Source organism: Rissa tridactyla, chromosome 1 (assembly GCF_028500815.1).
Source record: "Rissa tridactyla isolate bRisTri1 chromosome 1, bRisTri1.patW.cur.20221130, whole genome shotgun sequence".
NCBI lineage: Eukaryota > Metazoa > Chordata > Aves > Charadriiformes > Laridae > Rissa > Rissa tridactyla.
Genome location: NC_071466.1, coordinates 169,538,455 through 169,551,821, shown reverse-complemented (window position 1 = coordinate 169,551,821; position 13,367 = coordinate 169,538,455). Strand labels below are relative to the sequence as shown.

General features: G+C 42.1%; 1 protein-coding gene across 1 annotated transcript in view; it reads left to right on the top strand.

Annotated features, from left to right (window-relative positions):
- PLXNC1 (plexin C1) overlaps positions 1-13,367 on the top strand; it is a 72,717-nt gene that overhangs the window by 28,729 nt on the left and 30,621 nt on the right. The window contains exons 10-17 of the mRNA XM_054204734.1: positions 3,638-3,777; positions 4,938-5,117; positions 6,392-6,479; positions 7,382-7,588; positions 7,700-7,891; positions 11,364-11,463; positions 12,491-12,592; positions 12,983-13,086. Coding sequence (XP_054060709.1) covers positions 3,638-3,777; positions 4,938-5,117; positions 6,392-6,479; positions 7,382-7,588; positions 7,700-7,891; positions 11,364-11,463; positions 12,491-12,592; positions 12,983-13,086 — 1,113 coding nt within the window. The remainder of the gene's footprint in view (positions 1-3,637; positions 3,778-4,937; positions 5,118-6,391; positions 6,480-7,381; positions 7,589-7,699; positions 7,892-11,363; positions 11,464-12,490; positions 12,593-12,982; positions 13,087-13,367) is intronic.

Sequence of the window (13,367 nt, the reverse complement as noted above, 5' to 3'; positions counted from 1 at the left end):
GTGCCAAAATGGTTTTATTTTTTCATAAAACTGAGCGATCTTGTCATCAGTGGTTGCTTATGACATGCAGGTGTTAGGAAAGAAATGAGTAGTGAAGAGAAATTTGACTGATGAGTCAGTACATAGAGATTTGCTGCCTACACTTTTTGGTTTCTGCTTTTCTGTGAGTGGTAGCACGGTTGGTATAAATAGCAACTGTGTTCTTATCTCTAAACATTTCGTTAGAACTACCCAAACTTTTACCTGTGAAGACAAGAATTACCTCTTAAATTCAGCTGTTCAGATGAGATTTCTTAAAGAAAATCCCTAAATCCTTTTTTTTTTTTTTTTTTTTCTTCAGAGATGAGTGGGATTGTAATACTTGTGCTTCTGAGCATTAATATTCTGGATTTGGTCTGCATATAAAGCATTATGACTGGTGAAAGAACAGAGGAAATTCTTCTTTGCTCTGCTTCCAAGTGCATTAATTTGACATTGGTAAATAGTTGGAATTGCCTGGGAGATGGCTTTCTTCCACACGCCTTATCTTGGAAAGACAGTGATGGACAAGGCAGTGAAAGCACTAGAGGCAGTCCAAAGGCAGATGTTTATTTAGAAGTGATTGATCCATTCAGAGGGCTTGAAATTGCATTTGAAATCCTGCTCTCTTTTGACTGCTTGTGCTTTAAGGAGAATTTAGTGGAGGGCTGAGAAAGAGGATTTGTGTTTTCCCACAACCCCAGCTGAGCATTTAGTTTAATACAGGGTTTTTTTTCAGTGGCAGCCCCAGCCCACCTCCTGACTCCGGCGGCTGGTTTCCATGCTGCACCTTCCCCCTTCCTGCGCCGGAGCAGCAGTTGGAGTTATTGTGCCAGTACCCTTGGCCAGGGAACTGATTTGGCTGGAAATAACCATTTTCTTTCGGCAGGTTGTTTTTCATCTGGGCTGGTTCCCCAATCCAGTCCTTCCTATGGCCTTGGGGCCCCGTGCTAGCACTGCAGGAGAGGCAGTGCCGGCGCGGGGACGAGCTCCCTGGGGTGGCAGGGGCTCAGCTCCCAGGGGTGGCAGAGGCTGCTTAACCTGGGCCGCTGCCAGATATCTCGGCTGCGGCCTGCAGCCATGCTAACCACACCTCTGAGGATGTGGCTGCTGCTGTTTACACCACCCCAGGGAAGCGTTGGGCTGTCCAGGGGACTGGGGGGCTGCAGTTCAGAAACGTGGAGCTCTACTGAAGTTGACAGGGCTGTGCTGATTTACATTACCTGAGGAGCTGGTGCTCGCTTGCTGTATGTCTTTCCGCGGGTTTGCGCTGCTTTCATCACATGCCTCACAACTAGTGATTTTTTTGTAAATATCCTACTGCCTTCCCACTGTCTCCCTTCCCTCCTGCTGCCGGGTGTCTCTCCCCCCTGCCACGCAGTGACCGGAAGATCAGCGGCTCTATGGCGCTGGGGAAATGAGCACCACAGACCCCAGCAAGGACGCTTGGTCCCTCCCGCATTCACTGAGGAAATTCAAGGTTTCTTTTGCTGCCGAGGAAAGTGTCGCGGACCAAAGCGGTCAAGTCTGGAAGCAGGCTCTTTGAGTAGCCGAGGCTGGCTGCGAGCGACTGTGCTGACACCATGAGTCCGAGGCAGGATTTGGTGAGGGAGTCCATGTTGTGTAGCTGCAGGGAAGGCATGATTTCAGGGGAGACTGAAACTCCAGAGTAAACCATTCTTAATGCCATTTCTTCTTGGTGTAAGGAAAGAAACAAGGCAAGCTAAGCTGAGGTGCCCAGTGGGTGGTGTGCGGTGCCTGTCAGAGAGAGGAGGGGGAGCCCTGAAGCGCTGCACCCCTGGGCAGGGAATGGCTGCCATTTCCCTCATGGGGCTCACAACACTGATGCAGCTCTGGGGGAAGTCTGCATGTTTGTGTCATACTGTGTTATTCCTGTGCTTCAGGGCTCCCTGCTGGTTACCAGTGAGAACCCCCAAGCAGTGTTTTACTCCTTTCTGTAGTATTTGGCTTCTGGATTTGTGTGAGGATGTTGACTGTCCTTGGTGCGCTGGAGGCTGGGCACAAGCAGAGGGACGGGACACAGGTGGAGAAAAGTGCTGGTGCTTCTCTGGCTTTGATCTCTCAGATTTCTGCTTCAGTTGTCCTGCTCGCATACGAAGGGTTAAACTGATCTCCCGGTCAGTGTGGGAGTGAATTTTCTCCCTCAGGCTGCTTGTCAGGGGTTTCCTTTGCCCTCCTCCATTAGCCATACCAGAGGTCACCTTGGAGGCCCTTTAGCAGGCCCTCTGGCCCCAGCCTTTGCACTCTCTTGCCCTCTCCTAAGGCACAAGTTGCAGCTTTCGATCAGTTGTGACAGGTCTCACATTTGCTCCCAAGCTCTCCGGCATTCAGCAGGCCGTGGTAGCATGTGGGGACAACATGTCAGGGACCTTTCTGAAGTGGGCAAATGCTGTGTTTGCAGTGGATGGCGATCTGACCCCTGTGGTCCCCTCAGGCCACCAGCCCGAAGGCTTGGTACTACTCTGGGTACATGAAAAGATTAGCGGAGAGAAAAACCCTGTGGCAAGGACTTCTCCGAGAGGTTTTGCACCAGCACCCATCTCAGAGTCGGGAAGGCTGATCTGCCCAGGGGATATGTGTCCACAGGTGCACAGCAGAAATCAGGATCACAGCAGAAATCAAGATACTCTAAAACCTAATTTTAAACTAGTATTATAGACAGTCTAAAAGCAAGCTAGAAATCATTTGCCTGAGAAGGTCCCAAACAGTTTGTGGTTTCACATGTGTATTTTCCATTTTTTTTTTAATGTTTTCAGTTTGTTATCTGAAAGATACATAGAGAGGAAACAGTCTGTGTGATTATAAAACTGGGGAAGCAGCAAAACTGATTAAACATGAGATGCTGTCAAATGTATCAAGTAAATACACTAGGGAAAAAATCTCTCTTCTTGCTCAGTAGTGTTAGTAACTTAAGATAAGTAAATATAAAGATACACAAAGAAAAGCACAGTTTAAAAATTGGCCACATTTCTGCAAGACTGTGACAGCATCATGGCAAACTAGGATTATTCTTAAATGCTGGAAAATAGATTTGTAAACTTAGCGTCAAAATGGGATACTGAAAAAATCCCTACAGTCGTGTTGTACCTTTAGCTCTATGTATGACTTTGAAAAAGCTTTCTAATAAAGCTAATTCTGGGGCTCTTTCTTGACTTTTCATTCTAGGATTTGACCCTGCTTCCCCTTTTCAGGTCTTGAGAGATGCCTTCATTTGTTTCTCTGATCTCTCATAGTGACAGCATCGAGGGTATTGTCTAGCATTGTTTCTTAGTTCTTCAACAGTCACACAAAATGTATAATTTCAAGCTGGGTTTTTAAGATACTTACCTTCTAGTATGTCAGACTGTGATTCCTTTGGGCAACTTTGTTATGAGATAAATTGAAATATAAAATCTGTAGGTAAAAATAGTTGGCTTGTAAATAAGTTGTGGTTGACAGTACATCCCAGGATAAGGCTTAACGAGATATGAAATTAATAAGAAAACTGTATCCTAGTGCTATAAAACCCACATTCCTGAGTGGTGGTTGTTTTTGCAGTTGTTGTTTAACTGCCTAGCCTCTTTATAACCAGATTTTGTTTTGCTTTGTTTTCTAATAGCATATCAGCATTCATTCCATTGAACCGTTGTGGATTTCTACATTAGGCAAAAGTGAAATAACAGTCAAAGGAGAAAACTTTACACGTGCATCAGGCATAAAAATGATACTGACTGGAATCACTGGCTGTAAACCAGATGTGTGAGTTAAGCCCTGAAAAATATTACTGTTTACTTTGCATGGTGAAAATTATGCCCATTTTGCCCTAGCAATACAGTTGTGTGAACAGTTGTCGTGGACCTCTCCTCAACAGAGGGGGAGGTACTGTGCACTCCTTTAGTTAAACTTCCACTTTAAATTCCCAAAGGTTGGAAATAAATTTGGTGTTTGGGTACAATACAAGGGATAGGCGGGTAGCTGGGTGGCTCTCAGAAGTAGTTATGGCAGTTCAGTACCTGTGGCCCTCTGTGCCTTGCAGCAGGCAACAAGAAGTTAGATCACAGGAAAGCCTCAGCTTTTGTTTGACTCTCCTCTGCTTCAAAATATCCCCCATATGTTCTAGGATGCTGCTTGTGAAAGCACAGACACCATGCCAGGGAAGGGAATCTCTCGTGCAACAGCATGTACTTTTCTCTGTTGATGATTGCACAATGTAACCCTCTAGATAATTAGGCTATCTTATTCTGAATCAGTCATTTTCAGGTGCAGCTGCAATGGCTGCCTGTAATTACCAAGACCGTTTTACATAGCTAGCACTTGAAAAAGTATTCATATGGTACAGTTAAATTTTCAGTTCAACCGTGAATTTCTTGGGGACCACAGAAAACAAAAGGAGAGAAGGATGGAGAGAGGGAAAGGAGGGAGAGAGAGGAAGCAAAGACAAAGAGGAAGGAGAAAAAGGGAAGGAGAGAAAAAGAGGAAGGAGAGAAAGGGAGAAAGGAGGGGGGAAAGAGGGAAAGGGAAAGAGAAAGAAAAAGAAGAAAGGAAAGGAAACTGAAGATTCTCATTCTTGACTAGCTAATGTGTTGGTAGCCCAGAGAATTACACTGCAAAGTACACAGTTTACACAGCAAAATCACACGTTGCGTTACATAGCCTCATCCTAAGGCTATAACACCAATATCTGTACCGTCTTCTGTGATTATTGTGACACATAGCAACTTCATTCAAAAGATGCCCTACTTTGTCTTTTCACTCCCTGCTCTCTTTCCAGTTCCATCTGGTAGCTCAAAGAGAGATTAATTCCTCTTCTCTCCTCATCCTTTGCTTTAGGTTATAGGTTTTGTGTAGTAACACCAATGAGTGACATAGTGGCATCTGTATCTGTGTTTCGGCATCTGACTGTTTTCTTTCTCCTTCAGCATTAGAGTTAGAAATGTACTAAACGATACACAAATGACATTTGCTCTCCCACCAACACGTAAAGAGGCCAAAAGAATATGTATACAGGCTAATGGGAAAAAATGTTCACCACCAATGACCCTACATTATGTTTCAGTACCATTTTGTTTTGGAATCACACCAAATACCTCCTGGATCAGGTAAATTTGTCTTTCTATATTTTTCTGTATTTATTAACATGTAGTCCCACTGAGCCACTATAAGCCTCCTTCCTTGGCCAGACCGCAGCTGATATAAACTTGGATGACTGCTATGACCTGTTGTGGAGGATGAATTTATGCTGGTCAACTGATTTAACATTTAACATACAGATAGGGTCATGATAGCTATAAGACGGATTCTGTGTTCTGCAGGATTCTGTAAACTCCTTTTTGCCCATCCACTATTTCAAAAATAGTAATTTCATACTAAAGCTAAATCTAAAATATGGGTAGCACGCATAAATTCAAACTCCAATTAACTTTGATTTCTTGATGCTAATATACCTTCACCTCTGAAACAGCATAAAGTATTAGCGCATTGGAAATGAAGTGAAAATAATCACCACTGCTCAGACTTGCTTTAGGACCGGGTTCCCTAGAGCTGAAACAACCCTTTTCAAGCCTTCGCTGTATTCTGTGGGAGACTCATAGCTCCAGTGAAAGACTTACAGGGTGATTTTAAGATATTCTCCGGCGCAGCTTTCCACCTGTCCCTGTGCCTGCACAGTTTTTACCCACTTTCACATTCTTAATCTGATGTCTTGGCATCAAGTGCTGGCAAGTGTGGATTTGAGGTAATAAGTTGGTCTGGCAGCTGCAGCAGCTGAGCAGCTAGGACTCATGCCCTCATCTCCAGGTGAGGGGCAGCTCAGGCAGCTGGAAATTAATAATACCTTAAACCACTCCAACTGCGTTCAGCAGAGATTGTGAGCCAGACCCTCAGACACAAGCACCATTGTGTGTGCTGAGACAGATGGTCTGAACACGTCCGAGAATGTTTCCTGTGAGGTGCCTGGCACCATCGGTTTGTCCTGAAGAAGGCAGGAATTAAGCACAGGCGAGGCTGCTCTGGGGCAGTGAAATACCAGGTCTTCAAGACAGAATATTAAATCACAGTCTAGTTCTTTGACTCCATAAATAGAAAACAAGGTGGAGAGTCCCTGAAAAGGGATATGCATGTGTATGCTATCAAGTCATTTGGTTTTGCGGTAGCAAAAGCATTTACCATTACATTATGAGGAAATAATGGAAGTACACTCTATAGCTCAAATTATCTTGTCCTGCAGTTTGATTTCATTATATTGGCTGTTACCAAAGCAAAATGCACATGAGTAGTTTCTTCACGGCTGAAGCCCTAATGCAGGATTTATCTGTGGGAAAACAGATAATATTAACTTCCCTTCCTCTCCCTTTTTTTTTTTTTCTTTTTACAGTGGTGGTCGCAAAATTACTACGATTGGTAGAAATTTTAATGTGGTGGACAGTGTGATTATTTCAGATGACCAGAGATCAAACCTCACCGTAAGTCTTAATCCCGTTTACAATACCAAATAGAGGTCTTTCAAGGGATTAGGTTTTATTCCTAAAGTTTCAGGAGGACCTCAGTATTTTTCAAACACTTGCAGGCACACATCAGTCACCCTACTAAAATAAATATGACCACTTGTAGGATTACAGTTGCACACATTCTCAGTACAGGATCACGGATAAGCTGCTCTCCTGCATAATTCCCATAATTCCCTGAGCCTTTTTTTCTGTGCGCTAGAGACTTGCTCCAAATTTGTCCTTTTTGAACCTCCCCAGCCTCCATATATGGATGTGTTGGAAAAGGGGGTGGTGTACTTCTCTCTGCCCTTGTGTTGAGGACCCAAATGGTGCCACTGCCTCAGCAAGGGGCAGGAGATTGGAGCTGATTTTGGCTGTGAGGAGGTGGGCACCCTGTTGCCTCCTGGGCTTGCAGCACAGAGACCAGAAAACAGTAGGACTACCCCATGGCGTAACCAATGGGGGAGGGGGGTGACTAGAGCAACTCCCCTCTATGAAGGGTTAAGCCGGGAGAGCCAATGCCTAGGGGTGCTGGAGAGCTCGTCCTGCTCTTCTCTTGTCACCTGCATTGAGGGGAAGGAAGAAGAAATCACCGTCACTATTCCTGTCTCACTGCGGGAAATAGCTGCCTTAGCAGTGTGCAATCAGCCTTACAGCAGCGTGCAGAGTGTGTGATAAATGTGCTTAAAGGTAGACACAAGCTCAACACAGAAACTTTCCCAGGTGCTCTGCATGCAGCCCTGGTCGCAGAGAAGAGGTTTAGCAGATATCTGTGTGAAGTCAGGAAGACGTTAAAATGATTTTGAGTGCCTCTGTTTGTAATTGTACCCACTGTTGAGTGCTTAATGACTGTTACAACTTTGCTATTGCATTTCTAGGTCTCTAGGTATCCTGGAAATGAGTCTGAATATCATTACTTAACGCCAATCCTGAGCCATGCAACAGAGGGTAAAGTTGTGGATATGATGTTGAAAGTGGAAACTACCTTTATACCATGTGCCAAATTACACTATCATCCTGACCCAGTGTTCATTAACTACCAGCTGCACACTGAGCTGGATCCTGATCTGGAATTAAAAATATACGTAAGTTTGAAAGTAATAACTACAATTCCTTAATTAAAATAATCATTGGGGATCATTTTACTTTTTACCGCGTCTAGTGACTGTTTATTATCTTAAATTTTTTCCCTCTAGAAAGAAAATGACAACTTGAATATTTCTAAAACTGAGGTAGAGATTTATCTGTCTTATATGGATGGTGCACAGACCAAAAAGATATGGTTCAGCATCCAAAATATTACCAAAAAACCAGACCGTAGCACCATACTGTGCAAATTCAAAAGGGAAGTAACAGACAAGATTGACTTCTCCACTGTGAAAGTTTTTGTAAGTAGAATTCCCTTTTGTTGCAATTTAACAGTGTTTGGATATTTATGCAAATGTAGCAAAATGTAGCGTTAGTGCTCTGGTCATGAATACTCTTTATAGAGGGCGGAACTGGATGCATGTGTTTGTTCTCCTGGTACTCTGTAGTCTGGTTATCTTCCTCGCATCTGAGCACGCCTGCCTGGCTTAGGTACCACTAACAGTGCTGAGTTCTTGTGCTGTCTGGTTACGGCTGTCGTGTCAGAGGTAGGCTTTGCAGGCCAAGCTGAACTCACTGCTGCTGAGCTCCAGGAGAGCAGTAGCTTGTCAGACCTCTGGCTGCAGTGCAGACATCACCGATAAAGCATCACTGGCTCCAGGGGAGACCCTCATCTTAGATCTGTAAGCAATCTGCTGCTGCGGTGTGGCCGTCCCATTCACTTTTTCCAACTAAAGTAGATAAGGATCTTGAACAGTGTGCATGGTGATCACCACTAAGGCAGAGGGAAGGCATTTCTGAGTGAAAATGCGGGTAAAATTCAGTGTATACCGGGAAGCCCAAAATGCTATGAACATATGGCACAAAGCCAGCCCCAAATATAAGCACATTAGCATGGATGTCAAAGCTAAATGGAAGCTTAAGATATTTGCTCCATGAATAAGATGAAGATATGAATTTTTTAAAAAGCAATTGTCACCATTTATGAGGGAAAAAAAATGATGCCAGATTCTTATTGTAGTGTATGGTGGTATAAAACTGAAATAACTCTATTGACTTCAAGGCATATGGCTCATAGTAAAGATTAACGAAGCTATTCTGCATTTCATATCACTGTTAACTGATCCCCCATCTGTGGATCCTGCCGTCTGAGCCAGTTATGGCATGGAAAAGCCTTTCTGAGATTGGTGTTGCATTTAAATATTAGCGTTGCCTTGCAGTATCACATGCTCATCCTGCAAGCTTCATAGCAGTGACTGTGATAGAAAGGTCACCAATTCACTAAGGCAAATTGAATGCAATAGTTATAACATTTCACTTCTGATACCTTAAGAATTATTTTTTCCAACATCAAGAAAAATGTAAAAATAGGAAATAATCATGTGTTTTTTCAATCTTATAAATAAATCATCATAGAAGAAGTAGGGCCGCTCTGAAGAAAGGTTAAGCTGGGTATAAAAGATAGATAAGGCCCAAGAATAAACGTGTCTCTTGCTTTAGTTTTCAGGAAGAAAGAGGATATTGAGTGTGGGGTCAAAGACAGGATGATCGGTCTGAATGGAGGTGTCACAGAAGAAAACGATGCTCTTGTGACAGAAGGAAGATTCAGATAGATCCAGGGGCTCAGGACAGCTGGGACTGGATCATTCCCATCACAGCACTGAGAAAGAACTGGCATATGATATTGTAGGCTTAGTGGGAAAGATTCTAAATAAAACTGTAGAGTCAGGAGAGGTACTGTATGATTGGAGAGCAGCAAACATAAAACCGGTATTTAAAAGAAAAAAAAATAACTAGGCAAATAGATTGCTGATTTAATCTAGCTCTATGTAAAGCTTTATAATGTGTTTTGAATGAGGGACTCACGAAAGACCTGGAGTTAAATGGAAAATGGGATAATTGTCAACTTCTTTTTAGTAAAAGCAGATTATGCTAGATATCTTTATTTGGTAAGATGAGTGGTTTCCTCAACAGAAAAGTGGTAGATGACATGTACCTGGAAGTCATTCAGTAAACTACTTAACATGGTGATTATGAAGACGCTAGGGATTAAAAAAACTGGATGCTGCATGTGGGGATCTGACTCTGGGCAATGTTGATTTTCATACAGATATTATTTAATATCACTGGTGGCTTGAGCACAAAAATAAGGCATGCACTAATGACATTTGCTGATGACATAAAGCTCAGAGGCATTACCAGTCCAGAGGAGATTTTATAATGTCATGCAGGAAGAATGAAATGAATTTAGAAATAGGAATCAGATGAATTCAGGTGTACCTTATTTAGTCCATGATTCATAAGCAAGATAAATAAAAGATAAGGAAAGAAATGGAGCCACTGAGTAGGAAGGTTATGATGAAGATTAAAGATAATCTAAGTATGAACAGAAAATTAAACGAATGCTTTGCCTCAGTTTTCAATAAGCAGGAATGAGTAACAGGAATTTCTGCTTTAGGAACACTTGGTTGGACATGACAAGTGGAGAAAGGCAGGTGTATTAATCATGGAATGATTAATGTATTTAGCCACCAATGCATTTCAGCCTTAGAAAAGGCAAATGGGATCCTAGGAAGGCTCAGACCAAAAGTACTTTGTATAGGAACTGTAAAAACACATATACAACCAAGGAAACAATATATTTGATGGGGGAAATAGGCTGCTTTGTCTTCTGTTCTTTGTAGCCCCAGAAATACAAAGGCTGTGTCCTTCTAGCGCTGTGGGGTTTCTTTGCTTGCTCATGTCCTTGTAGCTGCGATGTGACTATCCAGTTGGCAGTGTCCAGCTGCCCTGGCTGCTCACCTCCTGTGACAAGTCAGTGATTGAAATCACCAGATCTCTGCCTTCCCTGCTGTAACCCAAAATAATTTCAACCCAACTCTCCTTTTCAATTATCTCAGGCTTATTTCTGTCCCTGGCACTTGGTGGTATTCTTTTTCTGTGTCAAAGCGTATCTTTACTTCTAGTCTGTTTGTAGTCTTAGCTACCCTTTATTTATGTGCTTTCACAGTCCTCTTTGAGATCCTCCTTTGTGAAATTTCTTCTGCCATAATTATCAGTGGTGAATGCCTCATTTTGGCATCTGGCAGACTTCAGCACTTCCGTGTATTCCTAAGAGTTAGTGCCTGTCCTGCCTTTGACAAGCCTGGTGGCTGTTGGGGGATGTTGTACATGTATTGTATTTGTTCTCAAGCGGACCTTCAGGAATGCCTTACATCCTACATAAAGAGGTTGAAACTTCTGCAAAGAAATAGGGAAGAGTGCTGTGGGCAACACGTCTGTCAAAAATTTTACTTCCTTCATTATTAGCGTGAGTCTTACCTTACTTTTCTGCTCAGCAGAGGAACACTGTGAGTGCAAATGAATGTTTTTAACTATCAACACCTACCTTCCTTGCTTCAAAATACCAGAACGTTTAGCAGTGATTATGAAGTGCATGAGCCACTTGGCCAGCCAGAGGTCAGATCTTGCCATTCATTTCAGGGCCCTGGTTAGCAGTGAGAGCAATGGCAAAATTTTATGCTGCATGAGGACATCCAAATTTTTCTCTTGTCGCTGCTCTCTTATCCCACTTAAACATCAAATACGGTAAACGTTAAGTTTGCCTTGGTCCACATACGTTTTCCCAAATAGCTGCTGTCTTCCCAATAATCTGCAGAGCCAGGGTCCTTCATGTGCCTCAAATACATTATTTTTTTTTATATACATTAAATGTCATTTTAAGCACTGATATAATACCTGTCCTCTATTAACACAGACATTATTGTTTTTCAGGTCAAATTAGGAAATTTTGAGCATGAAGTCAAACCAACATCATCACACATATATTTATATGTTCTTATTTTGCTGCCTATTGTAGTGGGTGTCATTATAGGTAAGTACAATAATGTGTTTTCAGTTTTTTATTTGCTGAGGGGTATAATCATGACACATAAACACATATACATACACACACACGTTTGGGACTGTCACAAACAGTCTGGTGGTTTTCCTCCTTTCCCAGTAAGAGCGGACAAAGTTAACTCTGGTCTGGTGGTGAAGTACATCTTGTCCAGGCTACAGCATTTTACAAGACAGTAGTTTTGGCTGTTCTGCTGGGATTGCTCAGCACCATTAATTGAGGCAAGCCATAGGACTGACATCCTTGTGTCACAACTTGGGCCCTTCCAGCTCTCAGAGCTGGGCTCCCCTCCTGTCCCTGGGGCAGATGTTCCCTAACAAACTGCTTATCCTCAGGAAGTGTTTGTGGTGTTTCTGCTCAGTCTCATTTGGATCATTCATGAATTTGTAGGTCATTAGTAAATTGAGGGGGGTAAACAGTTATCTCCTTCTCTTTTTGTCATTCATTTTTTTCTGAATGTTTTGACCTGGTTATATATTTGATAAATTTCAATCTGTTGTAATAATTTTAGGGGTTTGTTCTTTTGTTTGGTTTGCTTTCTTTTTAAAAAGTGCATTACCTTTACAGGAACCATGTCTCGTGCCTTTACTCTCTCTAAATACGCTTCAGAGAAGTTAACAATTTGGAAGTGGATTTCCTGTTCAAAACAACTGTTTTTTGTGTTTAATCAGTGCTACTTTAAGTAGGTTGCTAGTAGTAGAAGTGTTTTTTAGATTCTGTGTCTCATTGTGCAGGTTGTACATAGCATGGTGTGCTGTACTTTCAAGTAAAATTGCATTGACAATTCTAACACCTTGTTAAAGGGAATGGTTTTTATTCAGTATTGGGGTTTACATCCAGATAACTAGGGCTCATGGGTACTAGCACACTGATATCCTCCTAGAGAGTGCAAACGTATATTAATCTTTCTGTTTCTTAAAATAATATTAAAATATGTCTTGCATAGGGGTTGTCTGTTCTGCAGTTTCTGTACTGAGCATCTTTTTTTCTCCCTTTTTAGTGGCATTTGTAGTAACTAGATACAAATCCAAAGAGTTAACTCGTAAACAGAGTCAGCAACTTGAACTGCTGGAATATGAGATTCGGAAGGAAATACGCGAGGGTAGGTCTAAATAGCTTTATAGAGCTTAAGTACAGCATAATTTCTGAAATGAAACTGTCAAGAAGCTCACATTATATAAACATTTTAATTTTATGGCTGTTAGAATATTTTTGTGTTGTATCAGAGTTCCTCTTTAATGTTGGTGTGCACAGCAGTAGCAGATTGTACTGAGCTAAAAGGATTGTGTGTAATATTTCCTTCAACAAAAGTGGGGGAGGGGAAAATGGATTGGTACTTTCCTGCTGATAAGGGCTTCAGCTTGAAAACCAACCCCTCTTCCCTGAAAACTGTTTTTTAAGGAACATCTATTGGGTCCAAGTTATAATTGTGAAGATGATTTTGTGTCAACTAAACTAACCGTCTGGGTGGGGCCGGGGGGTGCTTTTTCAGGATTTGCTGAACTGCAGATGGATGAATTAGATGTGGTGGATAGTTTTGGAACTGTTCCCTTCCTTGACTACAAACACTTTGCTCTTAGAACTTTCTTTCCAGAGGTAAGTATTTGCAAGTCTTTCAGTTTCAGCCTAATAATTTGCAGTCTTTCAGCCCTGCCTAATAATGAAGAACCTAGGAAGGTCAGGATCAAATAACTGAACTAAATACTGCACAGTAATTGCACATTGTTTTCACAAGAAACTTTTCTTAAATCAAGAATTACCAAAGAACACTTACAGCTGTACATGTCTATATTTAAGCAAGCCTAAATGTTGTAGATAAAGCACTGTTGTTGAATTTTCAAGGGTTGTGTGTGCATCCATTTCTTTTTTGCCCAGCT